The 17,523-nt window shown below is 40.7% G+C and overlaps 1 protein-coding gene and 1 long non-coding RNA gene across 2 annotated transcripts in view; both read left to right on the top strand.

The window, feature by feature from the left end:
* Window positions 1-15,392, top strand: part of EMCN (endomucin) — a gene marked incomplete at its 5' end in the record, with an annotated part of 57,399 nt that extends 42,007 nt beyond the window's left edge. Inside the window, 5 exons of the mRNA XM_082483056.1 lie at window positions 146-170; window positions 1,199-1,260; window positions 9,094-9,207; window positions 12,331-12,393; window positions 13,673-15,392. Of these exons, the coding sequence (XP_082339182.1) occupies window positions 146-170; window positions 1,199-1,260; window positions 9,094-9,207; window positions 12,331-12,389 (260 nt within the window). The 3' untranslated portion in view covers window positions 12,390-12,393; window positions 13,673-15,392. The remainder of the gene's footprint in view (window positions 1-145; window positions 171-1,198; window positions 1,261-9,093; window positions 9,208-12,330; window positions 12,394-13,672) is intronic.
* LOC309671341 lies at window positions 6,326-6,972 on the top strand. Its single transcript, XR_014269127.1, has 3 exons — window positions 6,326-6,390; window positions 6,529-6,576; window positions 6,785-6,972. It is a non-coding gene; the product is annotated as an uncharacterized lncRNA (long non-coding RNA).
* Window positions 15,393-17,523: the final 2,131 nt, after the last annotated feature.

Raw genomic sequence — 17,523 nt, forward strand, 5'->3', positions numbered from 1 at the left:
AGTGGTTGATTGTGTTAATATACTTAATGCAATACTGCAAAATCACAACTAAGCCTTCTGCTAGCGACTGCCATAGCTACTTCTAAATGTTTACTTATCTGAGTTCCAGCAGTCAAAGTAATATTAACTTTGTTCCTTCTTCCAGAGATACAAGAGAATGGCACTGAACAGTATGTTGAATCCTGTCTTTTCATTGCTTTGAGGTCTATCGTGGGGCGCGAATGCGGCAGATTCTGCATGAGATTTTCTTTGATCTGTCTCTGTTTAAACATAATAAGTGGTTGCCACCCCAAAGAGAAATATCCTGTTGAAAGTGATGCACTTGCAGTTATTGTACACCTGTATGCATGATAAGCAGCTGTCCCAGCATGGATAGAAATGTGATAGCTCTCAAATGTTTTGCAGGGGACCATTTTGAAATGGATAAATTGGCTTAGGCTGTGCCACAGGGCCAATTGGCCCAGTCTTTTTTCTCTTTTTCTCAATTTTTGCCCCATTGATTGTGGGTTATTTCCCCCCCTATCCTTTCGCATTACCCTTCTTTTGTTCATATTTTCTCTTTTTAATGTTCATTATTCTGGATTATTTTTCTCTTTCTTTTTCCCTGTCCCCCATTGTTTCATTTTCCTCTGTCCCATCTTCTCTCCACTACTCCATTTGCAGATGCTCAGTTAAAATAGTATTGGCATAAGGTGTTTCAGGAGCATGAAACCGAGAATGATCCATCAGAAGATGTATACTAGAGGCCATCGGGTCTGGCTGTGGCCTCTATGATTCGCATGACCAAAAGCAACATTTGGGCTGCTGATTTACTTGCTAGCCCTGACTCCCTGGACATGCAAAGTGGTCCTTCTTGCAACTCAGTGTGGCTGAAAGCCTTGTATTGACAGAGAAAAAAGATGACTCCTCCTTTTCCCCCAGATGTAGTTCTTCTGCGGAGCACTAGATTGATCTTGGAGTCATGCAACTTGATTTATTACATATTTTAAGAGAAAAGTGTTTTCAGAGATATTGGTATATGGTGTTTTCCACCACCGAGACTTACGTGTGATCCCACGCAAAGCCTATTTCAAACCCTCCAATGTAGACTAGCATAGGTGCTGCTTCCTCTGGATCATAATCGTAAAGTTTTGTTCGGCTGACCAACATGTATGCTGAGCTGCATGCTGACTGTTTAAATGTTTTCTGACTTCAACAGGGCTCAGTCAGATAAAGAAGGAGTCAAACTTCTTTCTGTGAAGACCACTTCTCCTGAGACTGGTGAGTATTTCCTCTGTGTGTATGTCTGTCTCTCTGAGCCCAGACAAGAACAGTTTTGGATGTCATTTCCATTAGTAAAACCATCTTCAGCAAATGTCAGGCCAAAGTCACTGCAAACAATTCCTCTACAATGCAAATCCCCACATTGGGAGCCTGTAGAGCCGCAGTGCAGCTGCACTGTGTGTGGTATTGGTATTTGGAAGTGAGAAGTATGACTGTTTTAGGGAAAATCATATCGATGGTAGGTGATCTACAGCTAGGCATGTTCAGGAATAACCATTATCATGATATTTATCAGCTAGATCTGGCTATACAAGGAAGTTTGAGGACTAGTAATACCCCAGGGACCAAAAGGTTTGGGAGTCAGTGTTGTATGTAAACAGGGCTCATGCTGTAGTTGGTGTTGGCAGTGTTCAGTCAACCCTGTACCCGGACACCCTTTGCATTCAAAATCCTACTCTCACTGCAAATTCCTCTGTCCTGTGCTCCACTGATCCAGTTTCTTGCAAAATATGTGTGTAATGAGACCTAGCTGGATGTGGTCTTGGGCAACCTGGTCTAGTGGGAGGTGTCCCTGTCTATGGCAGGGGGTTTGGAACTCGACGATCTTCAAGGTCCTTTCCAACCTAAACCATTCTATGATTCCATGATAACATGCATAAAAGGAAGCAAAATGTCATCAATATAACTAAGAGATGGATGCAGTTATAGGTTCTGCAAAAAACAAAGTAGCACAAAGTAAGACCAAGGCAGAACAAAATTCTGCGTAATCTGATTCCTAGCTACTCAACAAAAAACGACGACAACAAAAAAAGAAACCAGTCATGGTAGAATTACTCATGGTGAAACTTCCCCCCTTCACTGATTACAGTTCACTTCCTCAGCCGTGTAGGTCCTATCTTTGTTCCTGCCTCATCTGCAGAAGTTCTCCAGGAAAACCAGACTCTTACTTTATGCTTTTTGGGGGGTATAAACCCATTTTTTTAAGGTTTCTGGCCATCTGTGACATTTCAGATGTTGCGTGATAGCTGCTCTCCCCTTTCCTCTAAATTCTCAAGAAGTCCTCTGAAACACAGCACTTCTTCTGAACTGTCCTCTACTTGCTGGGGAGGCACAGTTTGTACTTCCCAGCCTTCTCTGCAATTCCCAGAAGCTTTTGTGCAATCCAAAAAACCCACAGGGCAGCTCTGGCAGCCCTTGCAACAAACGGCAGACATGCAAGGTCCCTGCAGCCTTGCAGGCACAGAGCAGCACGCTAACAGGCTGGAGGAGGAGGAGAAACATGCTCCATTGTGGGCTGCATCATTCTGCCCCACTGCTGCTGAGCAAATGCAAACTACACTTTGGCATTTAAGCGACTGAACTTCAGAGCTTCGTGATTGGGGAAATTTTTGGGTTTTTTTTTTTTTAGTATATGCCTTTGGGAATCGACTTTTAGCTTTATTTTAAGGGGTATGGAGTTGTGTGTACGTTTACATTTAAAACCATAGTATTTTTTTTTAAAAACTGAATGAAGTCAGAAACTAGACTTCATAGATATTTTTTGATTGATTCTGCCCTCATACCAGTTTCAACAATAAAGTAACTTCATTGGCAGCAGCAGAATTATTTGTGGTTTACAGCAGGCTAAATGAGAAAGACTCAGGCTTACTGTTTTTTTCACAAGATGAGGTCTGGTGCCTGTTAATCAGCTACTGGTTCACCAAGTATCTACATTTCTTCCATCCAGAGGATGCTTGATATTCTTTTTTACTGAAGTATGATGTATGCATGCTATAATTGGAAGGTATGAGTCATAACCACTTAGAAGACAAGATTCTTGCCCTCTTCTCATTAATACAATTCATATTTAAACTAGCTACCATTTTCTCTTGAATTCTTACATCTTTATATGTTTCAAAATTAAACATGCTTTCACAGAAATGAAAGTCCTGTTTTTCCCCCAGTTTTTCGAGACACTTAAATTAAAAGCACTCTGAAAGAAGAGCCTGTTTTCTTACAGAAATATTTGTCACTCATACAGGTATTTTTGAATATGTTAGGATGCCCATTTGAATATGATTTACTTGCTTCTTTAAAAGCTTGGGCAGAAACGCAAGTGTTTCTTACGGTACAGATAGAAACTTGAGAAATGTCTGTCTCATGGTCCCTCTTACAACTACCAAAACCAATTGCCCTGTGTAAAACTTCTTTACATGTGCTCTTCTTTTTCCTTTATAGACACATAAAATCCAGCTCAATTAAAAGGTGAATTCATTGTCCAACCATTTAGAAAGTGTGTTACAGCTGCCTCTGATTGTATACACCAACAAAACTACAAGAGGGTTTGACTTAAACTAGGAAGTTCTTAAGAGCAGCCTTAACTTTACAGATAGACCAACATCATCATCTCAATATCAATAGCGTGCTCAGCTGCCTAAGGTCACACATACATACAACAAAGTTCTGCTTTGACGTGTATTCAATTTAAGCTTAATTATAAGTATATTTTATGGGGTTTTTTATTCTTTGCTTTCATTATTCCAAACAGAAGATTTTGAGATTGTATAATTTTTTCAAAAATGTGTAAAAAACATATATACAAACCAAATAAGGAAACGACCTACACACTGTTCAAGCAAGCAGCCTAGAAAAACCCTGTGTCAGCGTTGTGCATGGTATATCTTGATCAAATGTTATGGTGAGTTCAAACTTGCCTTATTTTATCTATTTAAAAAATAAGCGGGCTGCACATAGTCAGTTGAAAGAAATATACGTGTCCAGTGAACTATTTATCCCATCTGTCTTAGACGTGTATCTTGAAATGGAATGAACTGACCTATGGTGGACTATTGAGTACTGAAGGATCCTATTTTAGGACTTCCAAAATTAAGTTCTGACTATAAATTAAAAGAAAAAAGAAAAACTCCTTTTTCAGAAGCATAGCTGAATTAGATTTAGTCAAGGAGAGTATTTCAAACGCCTACAATTAATGTGAAAGAATACCGGAAAAGAACAGTCTTCAATTAAGCCTGGCCTAAAGTGATGGTTTTTAATTGAGCAATATCATCTGCAAGACTACATAGAACTGAGCTTTAATATTCTCATTTTTTAACACTCTTCTTAGAAAGATGGAGTTGCTGATGGCTAATGAGCTCTAAGGTTGAGAATTGATGCTAAGTAAAAAAACAAACACTTTGAATTTTTCATGCACATTTGCCAGTGAACTGGAATACCTGATGCAAGATAAGCACCTGTATGTGCTTCTTATGTGAAAACTCGACTTGGATAAAAATGCTTAAAATACTGAATAGTCTCAAAAGTTTTACACTAATGTGCAAATACAAGATTTGCTACAGCCATTCCATGTTGACTATACAGGCAAATTTAGGGTGGTTCTTCCTAGGGATAATAAACCGTCTTCTGCAATACAGAGCTCTAGAAAATCTACCTGCAAAAATGTTTCTTATTTGGGGTTTAATATAGCCCACAGAACTGCATGTTTGGCTTGTCAGTGGTGGATATGCTTCCCAAGAATATAAGATGAAGGGGTTTACTTGATTACTAAGAGTTCAATACCATCATCCATGATGTTAATGACAAAGTATTGCCTATCTAGAAAACATATCTAACTCTTGCTGTAAGGGTTCACGTGTATTTCACTGAAAACCAGCAAGGGTATTGATCACCTTTAAGGACTCATGAAAAATGTTGAGGGGTGGAAATTCCTCAGTAACAGAAAGGTTGAGGAATAGAAATTGGGGTAAGGTTACTCTATACAAATGAATGACCCATCATAGAAATATTGATAGCTGAATAAAGACTGACAATTTTCTTTTATGGCCCTTGCCTGGAGTACCCATTCTAAAGCAGGTAAAATATATGAAAGGCCTTTATAGTGGCAGCACACCAGTTCAATATTCAATATAAAGTCATAGGAATGTGGCAGGTGACAATATTTCAGAGTTGTTTAGGTATAATCCTGGCACCTAAGTATAAGCTGATTCATTAGGGCATGTTTTCGAACCAGTGTGTGCTCTTTTGAGATGATAGGCTAGGAAATGACTGACTTGGCTTCTAGGGGTATTATCGTTTTTATTATGCGTTGAATTTGCTGGAAGGATATTAAATGTGTCAAAGCTGATGCGGCCCAGATTTTGGTGAGGCACCTAGAATGGAAGGTGGCTGGAGAATGGTCCATGGTACATGTCTGCATTAGGTCTTCCCAAGATGCCCACTGTAGACACAAATGAAATTCAAGTCTTGCTACTAAAAAAATCTGGGAAAATGTACCAGGCAAACATGGATATTTGAGGACACACCTGACCATCAGATGTGAAACACCCTTAACTTATTGTAATCACATTGGAGAAAGGGGTCTGTCAATCTATAGAGGTGCTCTCAGATGGCAGCACAGTACAAAATAGTATGAACCGAAGATGTCGAACAGCCAGCATTCCCCATACCCTCCCCATCTCTTCCAAAAGCTGCTGTTGGTTAACAGTAATAACAACCTTAGAGTTGTGATCTGCTTCTTCAACTGGATGTACCTCCTGCCTGTAGATTTTCATAACATTTCTTGGTGTGTCCCTTGCACAAGATGAGCTACCTACCTTGAAGATATGTGGGACTTCATGGCATAGATTAATTGGACCCTATAACTTCAATCACTTTTGAGATGATCCTAGTTTGTGCCTGCAGCATTCCTCTGGACTTCCTAAATTTCAAAAGCCTTCTCTGTAAAGGCTTTGAGGATTCATAGCCTTCGATGTCAGAGGCTGATGACTGTACTCTACATAATGACCGAGCACCAAAATCATCACGGAAAAAAAGAAAAAAACCCTTGTTCTCCTTCAGCACAAAAACTTGCCTTGGACATTGGAATACATATGAAGTTCAGCACCTGACGAGACAGACCACTGTGGTGCTAGGATTTGGACCTGGAAAATCCTGTGGTCTTCTGAAATGATGTGGTTGAATGACAATATCTTCATCATCACTTTCTGTGAATCTCCAAATGCTGAGACTGTTTAATTATTCTGCCTGTGGCTGTGGCAGAATGGGACAAATCTGGAGCTGGGGTAGAGGATTATTTCTCCTTGGTTCTATTATGCTGAGCACATCTGAGCATGGACTGTGGCATTTGAGGAGGTAAGAAATCTTCAATTTTCACCTCATTAGGGGTCCAACCCAGGGAAACTTATGCCTGCCAGGGGCCATGGTTCCTTAGCAGGCCATGGGGTTTCTCAACATGTGTTGATAGTTTCATCTCTCTCTCCTTTTGTCTAGGATCCAGGTGGATGCCTCTAGGAGCAAGTGAAGAAGCCATGTCTCTAGGTGAGGCACTCTGTCACTGAAAATTCCCTTCCCTCCTTCTCTCGCTTGCAAGATAAGCAATGCAGGTCAGCAGAGAGCAGTCTGCTGGCATGCTGAATGCTTAGAAGCAGTAAGAGCAGGTGTTCCTACTAATGTGAGGATACGATGTTGATTACTTCTTTTTCCTATTATGAAATGTACTTTCAGCATCTTATTTTTTTCCTTGCAGGTAGAAAACCTAGAAGCTGCTTCGTAAAAAAGGGTCCCCTCACAACAAAGAGACAGATCAAGTACCTGCTTCCCTTTCCTTCTCTTTCTAATTTTCTGATACTCTATTTTTTTAACTTTGTATTGTATAATGGCCTGAAGTTGTGTTTTCTTTCTTCATAGAAACTGAAGAATAAACTTTCTCAGGTTTTTGCGGCTCAGGGCTGGATTCTGTTTGTGTTTGCTCGCACCGTAAGGATCTGACTGCACACACTTCCAGCTGAGACTTTTGGGCAAGACTGGAGTCAAAAGCATTAAACAACATAAGCTTCTTTCTATGATTCTAATTCAGCTTGTGAGCTGTTGCATATTTGCAAGAGTCTTTAAAACAGTCTTTTATAATCAGAGACCACTGAGAATCCGGTGATGTTTTCATCTGTGGAGCATTTGGTAACTTTCCAGCCTGAAGATTTCTGAGATGTTCCTCTGTTTGGGGACCCACCTCCTCACCCTTTGCTGGCTGTTCAGCAGCAATGGCCTTCCTATCCTTCACCTGAATGTTTCCATAGGCTCTCTCGCTGCCGTGGTGAATTGTACAGATCCTTCTGGCTTGCTGATGGTGGCAAGGAGCAGTTTGCAGTGGTATGGGTGAAGTGCCTGGTAGGGGAGCGCTGCAGCATGTCACAGGTGCTGGACCCACCGGCCCACACCAAACCCAGCCAGTGCTTCCAGGCGCTGGGTCCTGCTCAGTGCTGTTCTCCAGCATCTGTCACGCACCCCTCTTGCTTTTAGTTCAGCATGGTAAAGATAGGCATTTATATCCCTGCGTCTGCAGAGGTAGTTTTATACTTTTATGAAAAAAATAGGTTTCTGCAATCATATTTTGTGAAAAACTTGCTTTAATTTTTTGCTCCAGACTGGTTTGCCACTTACAAGCAATTTCTCAGCAGCAGATATTACAGTGAAATAACAGCGCAACTCATTTTTTCTACAGGCAATGTAATCTGAGGTGCAGTACAACCAATTTCTTATGTCGAAGAATATTTTTTATATCTTTTTTCTTCTAACTTTCCCAGCAATGTCAGAGGGCTTTTCCCAGGTCAAAAACTTTCTGTACTCATAGAGATATGACCTGTTAACTCTCTTTTATATCATCATGTTCTGTGTATTATGAATGATATATTCAGATTCAGTGATACGAATGCAATAGCATTCCACAAAGGTGAGACAAAGAAATGTTTACTTCAGAGTTTCAAATTTGATTTTATACAGTCTGTAATTTCAGCTGATTATGTGTACATTACTTATTCACATATACTGGCATCAGGACGCAACATTAATAGTCAGAAATTAGTATATTTGTGAGAGTGAAAAATCAAATACTGCACAAGTGAAATTTTAATTAGGAAGAAAACCTTGCGTTTTCATTGAAGTACTATTACTTTCCTGGTTAAACATTTAACTTTGCAGTCCTCAATACCTGTGTACTCAGTCTACTTCCCACAGACTTAAAACAAATAGGTTGAAGCATCAGGAGTTATGAATACAAATTTTTTCCTATTACATCTTCCTTATCCTCATCCTTTTTAAGTACGACTGGGTTTTAGAGAAGGATGTGTGGGGTGTGTATGGCACCAGGCCCAGTGCCCCCACTGCCAATTTATTTGGGTGAATCGACCATTGGGATTCCAGAAGTGTTTGAGGGGTGCCATGTGGGAGGTTGTGTGTATGAAAGATCAGTGCTGTATTACAGTAGTTGCTAGAGTACCTTCTCTTTTAATGTTGAAGCTAAGAAGCTGTGAGCTGAGCCATCTGTACCTGCTCAGATTCTGGATCTATGCAGCCCCAAATCCTGTCACTGTCATTAGCAGGAGATGTGAAGGGAAGGATAACAAACAGGGGAGGAGTTCAGTAATATGTCGTCTGCTATAGCCTTCCAGCAGTCTGTGGCTTGGAGATGTCCTGAATCAGAGGTGGTACCTTTGGTGCTTCATAGTTCTTAGTGGCTTTTACTTCCGTTAATTTGTCTTATCCCCTGTGGCATCCACAGCCTCCTGCAGCAATAAGTTAGACAGTTTAACTACAGACCTGTCTGTATTATATGACAGTAATGTTTAGAGACTTCATGGTGCCTATGTCTTTGTGTTTACAATCCAATTTTAGACAAAAATCAACAAACAGGTGCAACTTCAGAGGATGAGAGGGAAAACAAAAGGTTTAATGGAAGGGTTTGCTTGTCAGCTAAAACTTCCACGTCAGCTTCAACCTGATTTCATTTTCCAAATATTCTGCCTAAGGTGTCTTTCTCAAACTGTGCATCATTTCTTTCAGTTTTTGTAGAAGTGCGTGATATATATGAGGTTGGCTTCTCGCTGCCCTCTGCCAATCTATATGAGCCCACAGCTCCTCCTCCAGCAGGAGAGGTGTCACAAGGCAGGACCGCAGGTAAAGGGGGTCACATTGCTCTTGCAGCGGTGCAGTTGGCAACTTTGTTAACTGTACCAAATACTTTCTTCCAGTTCCCTTCATCTCCACTTTCTGCAGTTCACTCATTTACTTATCAAAGCAGACAAATGTGCAATGAACTTTCAACCCATTATCAGAAAATTATTGCCATAGTACCTATCAAATGGGATCAACCAATACTAGGTTACCTTAATGTAAGATTCTATATAACTATATTGTGAGAAACTGATGGTTCAAGTCTCTCTTGATACCTTCCATCTCCTAGTGTGCAACTCTGGAGTTTAAGTGTGTGACCCTCCCCTAAATGGATAAGCCAGAATCAACAAAGGTCAATTTTTCACTGATGATGTTGTCCAGCAATTTTGCTCTTGTTTGTATTAACTATGCCCTTTCTTTCTCGACAACAGCCTTCAAACCATGCAGGTAATCCATCTAGACTGGTTGAGCACTACCACCGCATTGCCTGTTTTCTCTACTGGCAAACAGTTTGGTGCGAAATAATTCCTTCAGTCAATTAAAATATCATCTGTTCTAACAAAGTACTCAACACAAGTGTTTGGTTTTCATTTCCCTTATAGGAAGCAAGGAATTGTTTTTAGTGGGTCATTGTCTGGGGGCAAGTTTGGTTTTTTTGCAGTCTCAGAATTTATTTCTGTCAGTTAAGGCTATTTTAAAATCAATAAAACTGTCTTCCCACTTGCAACTAACCTGAATGTTCTTCTTAATTTGTTCTTTGTGTTGCAGCTGGATATTTAGCGCAACATCAAACTGCTGGGCCATTAGAGTCCAAAATTGTTCTAGACACCTCTCTGCGCAGTCTTAAGGTGTACTGCAGCCCTGTATCTAAAACTGTGGGTTACCCTTGTTTGTCTTACCAGAGAGCATCTGTGTGACCATTTCTTCTCCAGTTTATAATCATTCTCTGAATTGCTAGTTGGCTCTAATGATTATAGAACTTGTAGTGCAAATATCTTCAGACACATTTGCAACCGTGGACGAGTGATAACTTGGTTTTGTTTCAGAATTCTTCCTGTCCTCTTAGGAGTGCAGTGGCAAAGCAACGCAGAGCCACTTCCCTGCCTGCATCGACCACTCATCAGGCAATCCCTGATATTACTGGGGGATGCTGACCCCAGCAATAGTTTGTGACAGTTCGCAATTTCCAGGGATTGTGTGTATGGCACCAGAAAATCTATATAGGCCATGTGAATGTCTATGTGCTGTGGTCTCAGGGTCTGCAATAAGGCAGATTCACCACTCCTGTCCTGACCACCACCGTGCAGGTGTCCTGCAGCCAGCGCTGCCTCACCCCTTTCATGCTCTGATCCAAAACCTGTTGTCACCAATGGGACATTATCCAGGGAGCGACGCTGGCTCTGGAGCCTCTCCTTAGACATGTTGTTTTCCTGTCGTGCAAAGTACCAGTCTTCCTTGTAAGTCTGCCTAATTTCTAGCGTAGGCAGAGCAGCCAGCTGAGAGGGGAACCAATAACAAAGTATTGATGTTTATTACAACTATTGAATATTATCTTCTCCATGGTAATATATTTCTCGATGAATTTCTCCAACACCTTCTTTTTTAAACAGTCTCTGCCAATTTCTCCCTTTCGTGCCCTATTAAATCTTCTATTTCTGTATGTTGAACAAGGAAAGTAAAAACATGCAGAAGGAAGAAATAATAAAGGAAGAAATAAATAAAAAGAAATTTAAAAAGAAATGGGAGTTCTTGAAAATCCCATTCCTTTGTTAGTACAAAACTATATTTGAACTGGTTCACTTTATTTTAGCTTCTCAAAACAAGATTTTTACTTAACAAAAAATGTTCATCTACCAAAAAAGTATAAATCTTGTTGAAATATTTCTTTTTTTTTCTACCAGAAACTTGTGCTTTCCTTGTCTCTAAAAATTATATTATGAATTATTGAAGTAGTTGCTGAAGGCTTTTTAGCTGAAATTTAATATCATCAGAATTTCTGAAGCTCTACCTTAGCAGCACCTTATAATGTTTTTAAAATAATTTTATCCAAAATGGAATACTTGGGAAGCAAACGCCATTCCAGCACACTATTGTTGAACAATTTTCAGTGTTTCTGATTGAACCCCATTGGATACCCCATTGGATACGGAGATAAGTTTCCTACTTATGTCCGGAAAAACCCTTTTTGCTGCCAAGAAAAGCTGTCTGAAAACCACTGACAAATCTTTTCTATTTTCTTCAGGAGTGCAACTATTTAATTTGACTGCTAATTATTTAAATGCCTAATCAGTGAATTTGTTATAATCCTAATTTGTATTACCATTTTCAACCCCAGGCTATAGATCATATGCAAGCTTTTTAATAGATATTCACTTTTGCTGGAATGTAGCACATCACTTTCTTGCCTCTCATGTATGTGTCAGGCATTAAATTGTCTCCTGCAGGTGAGCAGAGAGGCAGAAGGCAGTTCCCTGGAGGCATTTGGGTTTTCCCGCCCTTGTGCCTGTTTCCATGGGGCTCTACCCAGTCTGGAGATGCCATTCCCTGTTCATCTGCATGTATGTCTGACACAAAGAAACCCCACTGCCATTCCTGGGACACGCGTTTGGAAATAGGACAACTGTAAACTTATCCTCATCTGGAGGCTTATTTGTCTGCCTGTAATTGCTGGCAGCGGCTCCACTTCTCCAGGGAAGGAGGAGTGAGAACTGTCTGTAATCCCTGACTGAAGTTGTTAAATGTTCATTTTCCTGCTCTGGAGGAACTGAGCTGCTGTCAGCGATATCAGTAAAAATTAATTTTATAGTTGTATCTTCTTTTTATAATTTAATGTTCTAATCATAGTTAAAAATTAATTAAAGTCTTATGCCTTTTCTAACCCCTGGAGAACTGCTTTGGAAATACTTTGTAGTAGTAACCCACCATTTGAGAGCAAATCGTAGGGGAAATAAGCTATAACACGCAGAAAGAGTAGTAAAAATCCATTGTGTGGACAGTTTTTGCTGGTTAAGTCTGACAAGGAGACTGGCTAGTTTGTATGGTGGTCGGTGATGTGTTCCCGCTAGACTCATTTGTCCTTTTTTCTTTGCATGTTTAACTGATGCAGATATATTTTCTGTTTCTTAGGAGAGCACTCATCTCAGGGGAAGAATAAAAGTCGGCAACTCTTCACACCTCAGCAATAAATATGTAAGTTTATTGCTTTTATCATACATCCTGTAACATCAGTGTTTGTTAGCCTTGGTTATACTTGTTAGTCTCAGTATTGTGCCATGTAACTAAACAAAAGGGTTAAAAACGCAAACCAGAAAGAGCAATGACTTCAGTTGGCAGCAGCCTCAAGGAGCAGTGGTTTAAACACAGCTCAGCTTTCGCACACTGTCACAGAGCCCCAGGCAAACCGAGGGACTGAAGAAGCTGCCGCCTCGCAGAGGCAGACCTTTATAGGCATAGCGTTTGGCTTTAACTCTTCGGCATTTCCTGGTTGTAATTCCCTAGGTGTGTTTTCTTTTTGTTTGTGTGAGAAGAAAGAGATTTTTGAAGGCAGTTACCTATTAAAAAAACAAAACAAAACAAAACAAAACTTTGTACCCAGGAGTGTTCAGCTACATTGGTTTCATGAAAAATCTGTGTTCTACATTGTGCAAAAGCAAGCGCTGTCATTGAGGTGGTTTATTATGGCTTGAAATCCTCGGTAGCTAACATGCAAAACCGGCAGGTGTTGGATAGTATTTTTACAAGTGTGAGGGCAGAGACCGTCAGAGCACCTCTGAAACCCACTGTTTGCGATGTGGGCGTTGCATTTTCCTTCATTACGAAGCTTTCTCAGGCACCACAATCTCCACTTCCCATGGAGTTGCTTCTCTCATTTGTGGGGAAATGGGGTCCTTTGCTGAGGGTGGCAGAAGGAAGCAGCTGCAGGAAAGGGGTGGGCTGTGGGAAGGGCTCTCTGTGACCAGGGTAGTGCAGGGAGGTAGAGGAGAAGGATGGCCTGAGGAACTAGGTGGGATGGACTGGAGAGAGGCAGCTATGTTGGGCCCAGACGAACTCCAGCCTTCCACCATCACTGTAGGATGATGCCCCTCTAGAGTGAATCCCATCACCCTGCACTGAGAGAGGTTGACCAGAAATGCGGAGACACCCTTTTGCAAAACATCTTTGATGGTTTTGGCCTATTCTTGTTTCCCCAAGGGTGTACAAATTAAACTTCCCTGATGCCAACAGCGAGGACAAAATAACCTTCTTTGTCCCTTGAATTAGAGCAGCAGGATGCAATTTTGCCTACGTTACTGAAACCCCAGAGGTGGTTTTGTTTGTGTAGATGCAGGGCGATGTCGTGGACAATGGATTTGCTCTTTATTGTTTATCCCATATTGGATTTACTCTATGTCGTCCATTTCAGCTTACTCTTATCTTCCTGAACAACTTTACCTGCAATAATAATCTTGAGATACTGTTGTCATTTCAGATGTGGAGCAACCTGTTTTATCACAATATGGAGGAACATCCCACCAAAGTTGCAGTTAAACAGAAACGTGGAACTGCTGAAGCTTTTTACCAGGCAGGACACTTGTGTTAATCACCAGCTCTTGACTTCTAAATCTCAAGTGTCTTCTGTCCCTTCTGGAATGACACATGATTTTTTGATGGCTTAATAACTGGTATATCATATATATTTATTATTTTCACATATAGTAAAAGCAGGAAATTTTTCAAGAAGGTTGAAGAGAATGTAAAAATCAGGTGATGTTTGCATAGTAGTCACTAAAAACGTTTTCTGCACATACAGGAAGGAATATGTTAGCATACTTTGTTGAACTTACGGTAAATAGGGTTCTTTAAATTGTATGTAGCAAAATACAAACAGGGCCTGACCCTTGAAACAGTACTGGGCAAATTGCCACTATGAAAATTAATTCAGTGATTTCCATGAGACTCCTCGCTGTAGCACACACTTGGCTTGTCATAAATGTTTACAGGAGGGGATGCCTGGGTGAAATGCTGAAGTGTATGCTTTTTTCTGTGAAGGGGGGAATATACCTTGCACTGAGGCTCTTTGAAGTTCTGTAAATTACTGAATATGATCCTTCTAATGTAGCAGGCAACACAGTTATTTTCACCTGTTCCTTGGCTAATTACATTACGTGTGCTATAAATATGTCTCCTGTATAGCCTGGGGCGCACAGAGGGAATCAGCAAGATAAGCAATTTTACAGATGAACCTTCTTCCCTCTGTTCTGAGAAACGCATGGGATTCCTGTGGGCTATTGAATAACTCTGGAAGTTTAAAGTGTGTTTCAAGTGCTAATTACAGACTCTCTTAATTTGTACAGAGCTGGCAATTCAAAAATATCAAGTAGTGCTTCTACCTGCATGTATCCTACTTTTCTAGAACTATAAATGGTTGAAAATTATGTTACTGTCAGCATCTGCTCAGTCTCAATCCACTGACTCTGGTAGCGTGCCAAGAACCTCCATTGTTTTATTGGTGCATGGAAAGAAGACAACTGGTGGTATAAGTGCAGGGCCAAGAGCCAGGACCATAATCTAAGTTTTGATACCTGTTGATATAATGCTTTTGAGGAACTTCTCTCTCCATTTTTCCTCTCTGAAATAATAAAACTTACCTAGCAGTATGGTAAGAGATTGAGCAGATTTGTTAGTTCATGATATACACAAAGCTGAAAAGTTTTCATTTCCCTGTGTTTGACTGTTTCTCTTATTTCCACTTTGATGGGTCTAATAATCCTCTGTCTTATTGGCACCAAGAGAAATTTTTGATGAAGCTCTGTAACAGGTGGGGAACCAACAAGTGTCCTCCATGCTGCAGCTGAACTTACGTGGTTCATTCAGGTATTTCTGGATCACTTGGGTTGCTCGGGAGCAGAGGGGTCTTGGTTGCCTACTCTGGAAAGGTCAGGCCATCTAAAACATGCTAGTTGGCATCTGCAACTATTGAGATTCCTGATTGCTGAAGTTTCCTATGAAAAAAGCAATCGTTGATTTTCATGTTGATTAAAAAAAAAAAAAAGTATTTTGTAGCAAGTTGCATTGTACTGAAAGGACAGTAGAAAAAAACAGAGAAAGATTGTGAAATATATATATGTTTGGGCAAAATTTGTTCAGAAACTACCACAGTGTGTCAAGAAAAAAAAAAATTAACTTCCTATTAAAAGTTATTCTCTTTATTAAGTGGCTCTGATTTTTCTCTTTGCAGAAATGAAATTCATTACCCATACCTGATACAACCATTGTTCATTACTCTGCATTCCTGTAGCTGAACTCTTTACAGTAAGCCTAGAGAGCAGACATTAGAAATTCTGGGCATGGTGGTGGCAGGGGGAGCGTGAGACCTTGCAGAAGGCATACTGGGATGTCAAGTGGAGTACAGAAAACTCCTCATCATTACAAGAATTGATGGGGAGAGAGCAGGGCTCACTGTAATTCTTGGTACTGGAAAAGTGAAAAACACCGTAACAGGGGAAGATGTTTGGGCTTTTCATGATAAGGGGCATGGCAGACAACCAAGCTCTCATCGGAAGTCTTGGAAACGTACCTCAAAATGACTGGTTTGTGTGTGTGAAGCAAAAGAGGTGGGGTTAGAGGAGCGCAGAAGTGAAGAACCTATGATCCTCTTAAGCCCTGAGGCGCCAGAACTCATGGTAAATGAAAATGTATGAACTTCTTCCATCCTTGTGAAGGATCAGGAGGAAACTGATGTTTATATGAAGGAGAGAAGACAGATTTGCTTGAAAGATCTCTGTAGAGCACAGAAAGTATTTGGAAGAATACTTGGGGCTCTTTCTTCTGCAAAGCTGGAGATGCTGTAATTGGCTTTAATGGGAGGTGACAAAGTGACCGCAAAGAGAACTCAGTTATTAAAGAAGAGAAGTTACACACAATAGCTCAGGTAGATGAAAAAGATATGAAAAATCGATTCCAGTTGTCTGGCTCAACAGCTCTACTGTAATACATGTCTGAAAGATCCACTTGAGTTTTTCTAGTCACTAACACGGCCAAAATAAACCCCAAACAACCAAAAGCAAAAGTTGGTCCTCCACATGTGAGCTTTGTCTATATGAGGATACCCAGGGAAGTGCATCTACATTTGTAAAATACTTTCCACTAAAGTTTGACTAAATCTTCTGTGGACAGTCCCACCTAAATTGAGTGTTCTTCGGTTTCCGTGTCATAATTTGCTACAGAAGTGAAAGACATCCACTTCAGTGTGGAATGAGCGTGCCCACACAAATGTGATTCAACTGGATCCGCTTTCAAATTAGTGCAGCTCATGAGTTACCAGTTAAAAAAGCTTTTAGATCAAGCATATGATTCTGAACTACACGTCACAATCCAAGACTAAACAACATAACTGGCTGGCAAAGACTTTGGGGTATTGTTAAGTCACTGTCAGTAAAGCCTGCGGGGCTCAGGTTTGCCAGGAGAAAGGTGTTTTTCAGCACTGTTCATCTCAGGCTCATCTTGGGAAGGTGAGTCACTGTCTTCAAGGATGGAAAAGTTTCCCTGACCCCTTCCCAAAGTCCTAACCCTGTTCATTTAAAAGACTTGCAATATTTTGGGAGTGACCAACTGCGGCACACTGGGATTTTGGATCCAGTCCCAAACAAGACAGGTGGTCACTAAAGAAAAAAAACAAACAAACAAACAAAAAAAAAGGTGTGCTACAGTGTATTGACTATTGGCTTTCTACTCTAAGATGCTGTATCAAGCAACTTACTTGACTCACATGAGAGAAAAAAATACCAGAAATAAAAAGACTTTGGTCATTATTTACAGGAAGAAGGTTCAGAAATGAGAAAACAGCACAGAAAAATGAAAATAATTATTTCTAAAAAGTAGCAGCTAAAGAGGTTGGCATTAGATGCTTTTAAAAATCCCACAGGCAGCTTATTGGCCTTCTGAGTAATTAAATATTTATGTTTGCGTGTTTGGCCAAGGGCCTCATGTGAGCTGCTCGTGAACGGGTCAGTCTTTTGTTCATTATTTTGCTTATTGGGTCACAGGAATCATTCCGGCCCTTGACACCCCAGGGTCTGTGGATGGGACTATTTACATGCTGCTTGTGGCGCTGCTCAGAAAGGTGCTTAAATAAGAACTATTCCTCGGGGGCCGTCTGTTTGGTGTGGGAAAGCCGTACCGCCCACCGGCGAGGCTGCTGTGCAGGGAAGCAGCGGCACCGTCTGGATACTTCACCCTCCAAAACACCCAAAGGCTTTTGTGGTTTCAGAACAACTTCATCCCACTGAAGAGGGGGGAACCATTTAACCGCACACCGGTGCACAGCAGACCTAGAGAAGG

The sequence above is a fragment of the Vanellus vanellus genome, assembly GCF_965231255.1.
Source record: "Vanellus vanellus genome assembly, chromosome: 4".
Classification (NCBI taxonomy): Eukaryota; Metazoa; Chordata; class Aves; order Charadriiformes; family Charadriidae; genus Vanellus; species Vanellus vanellus.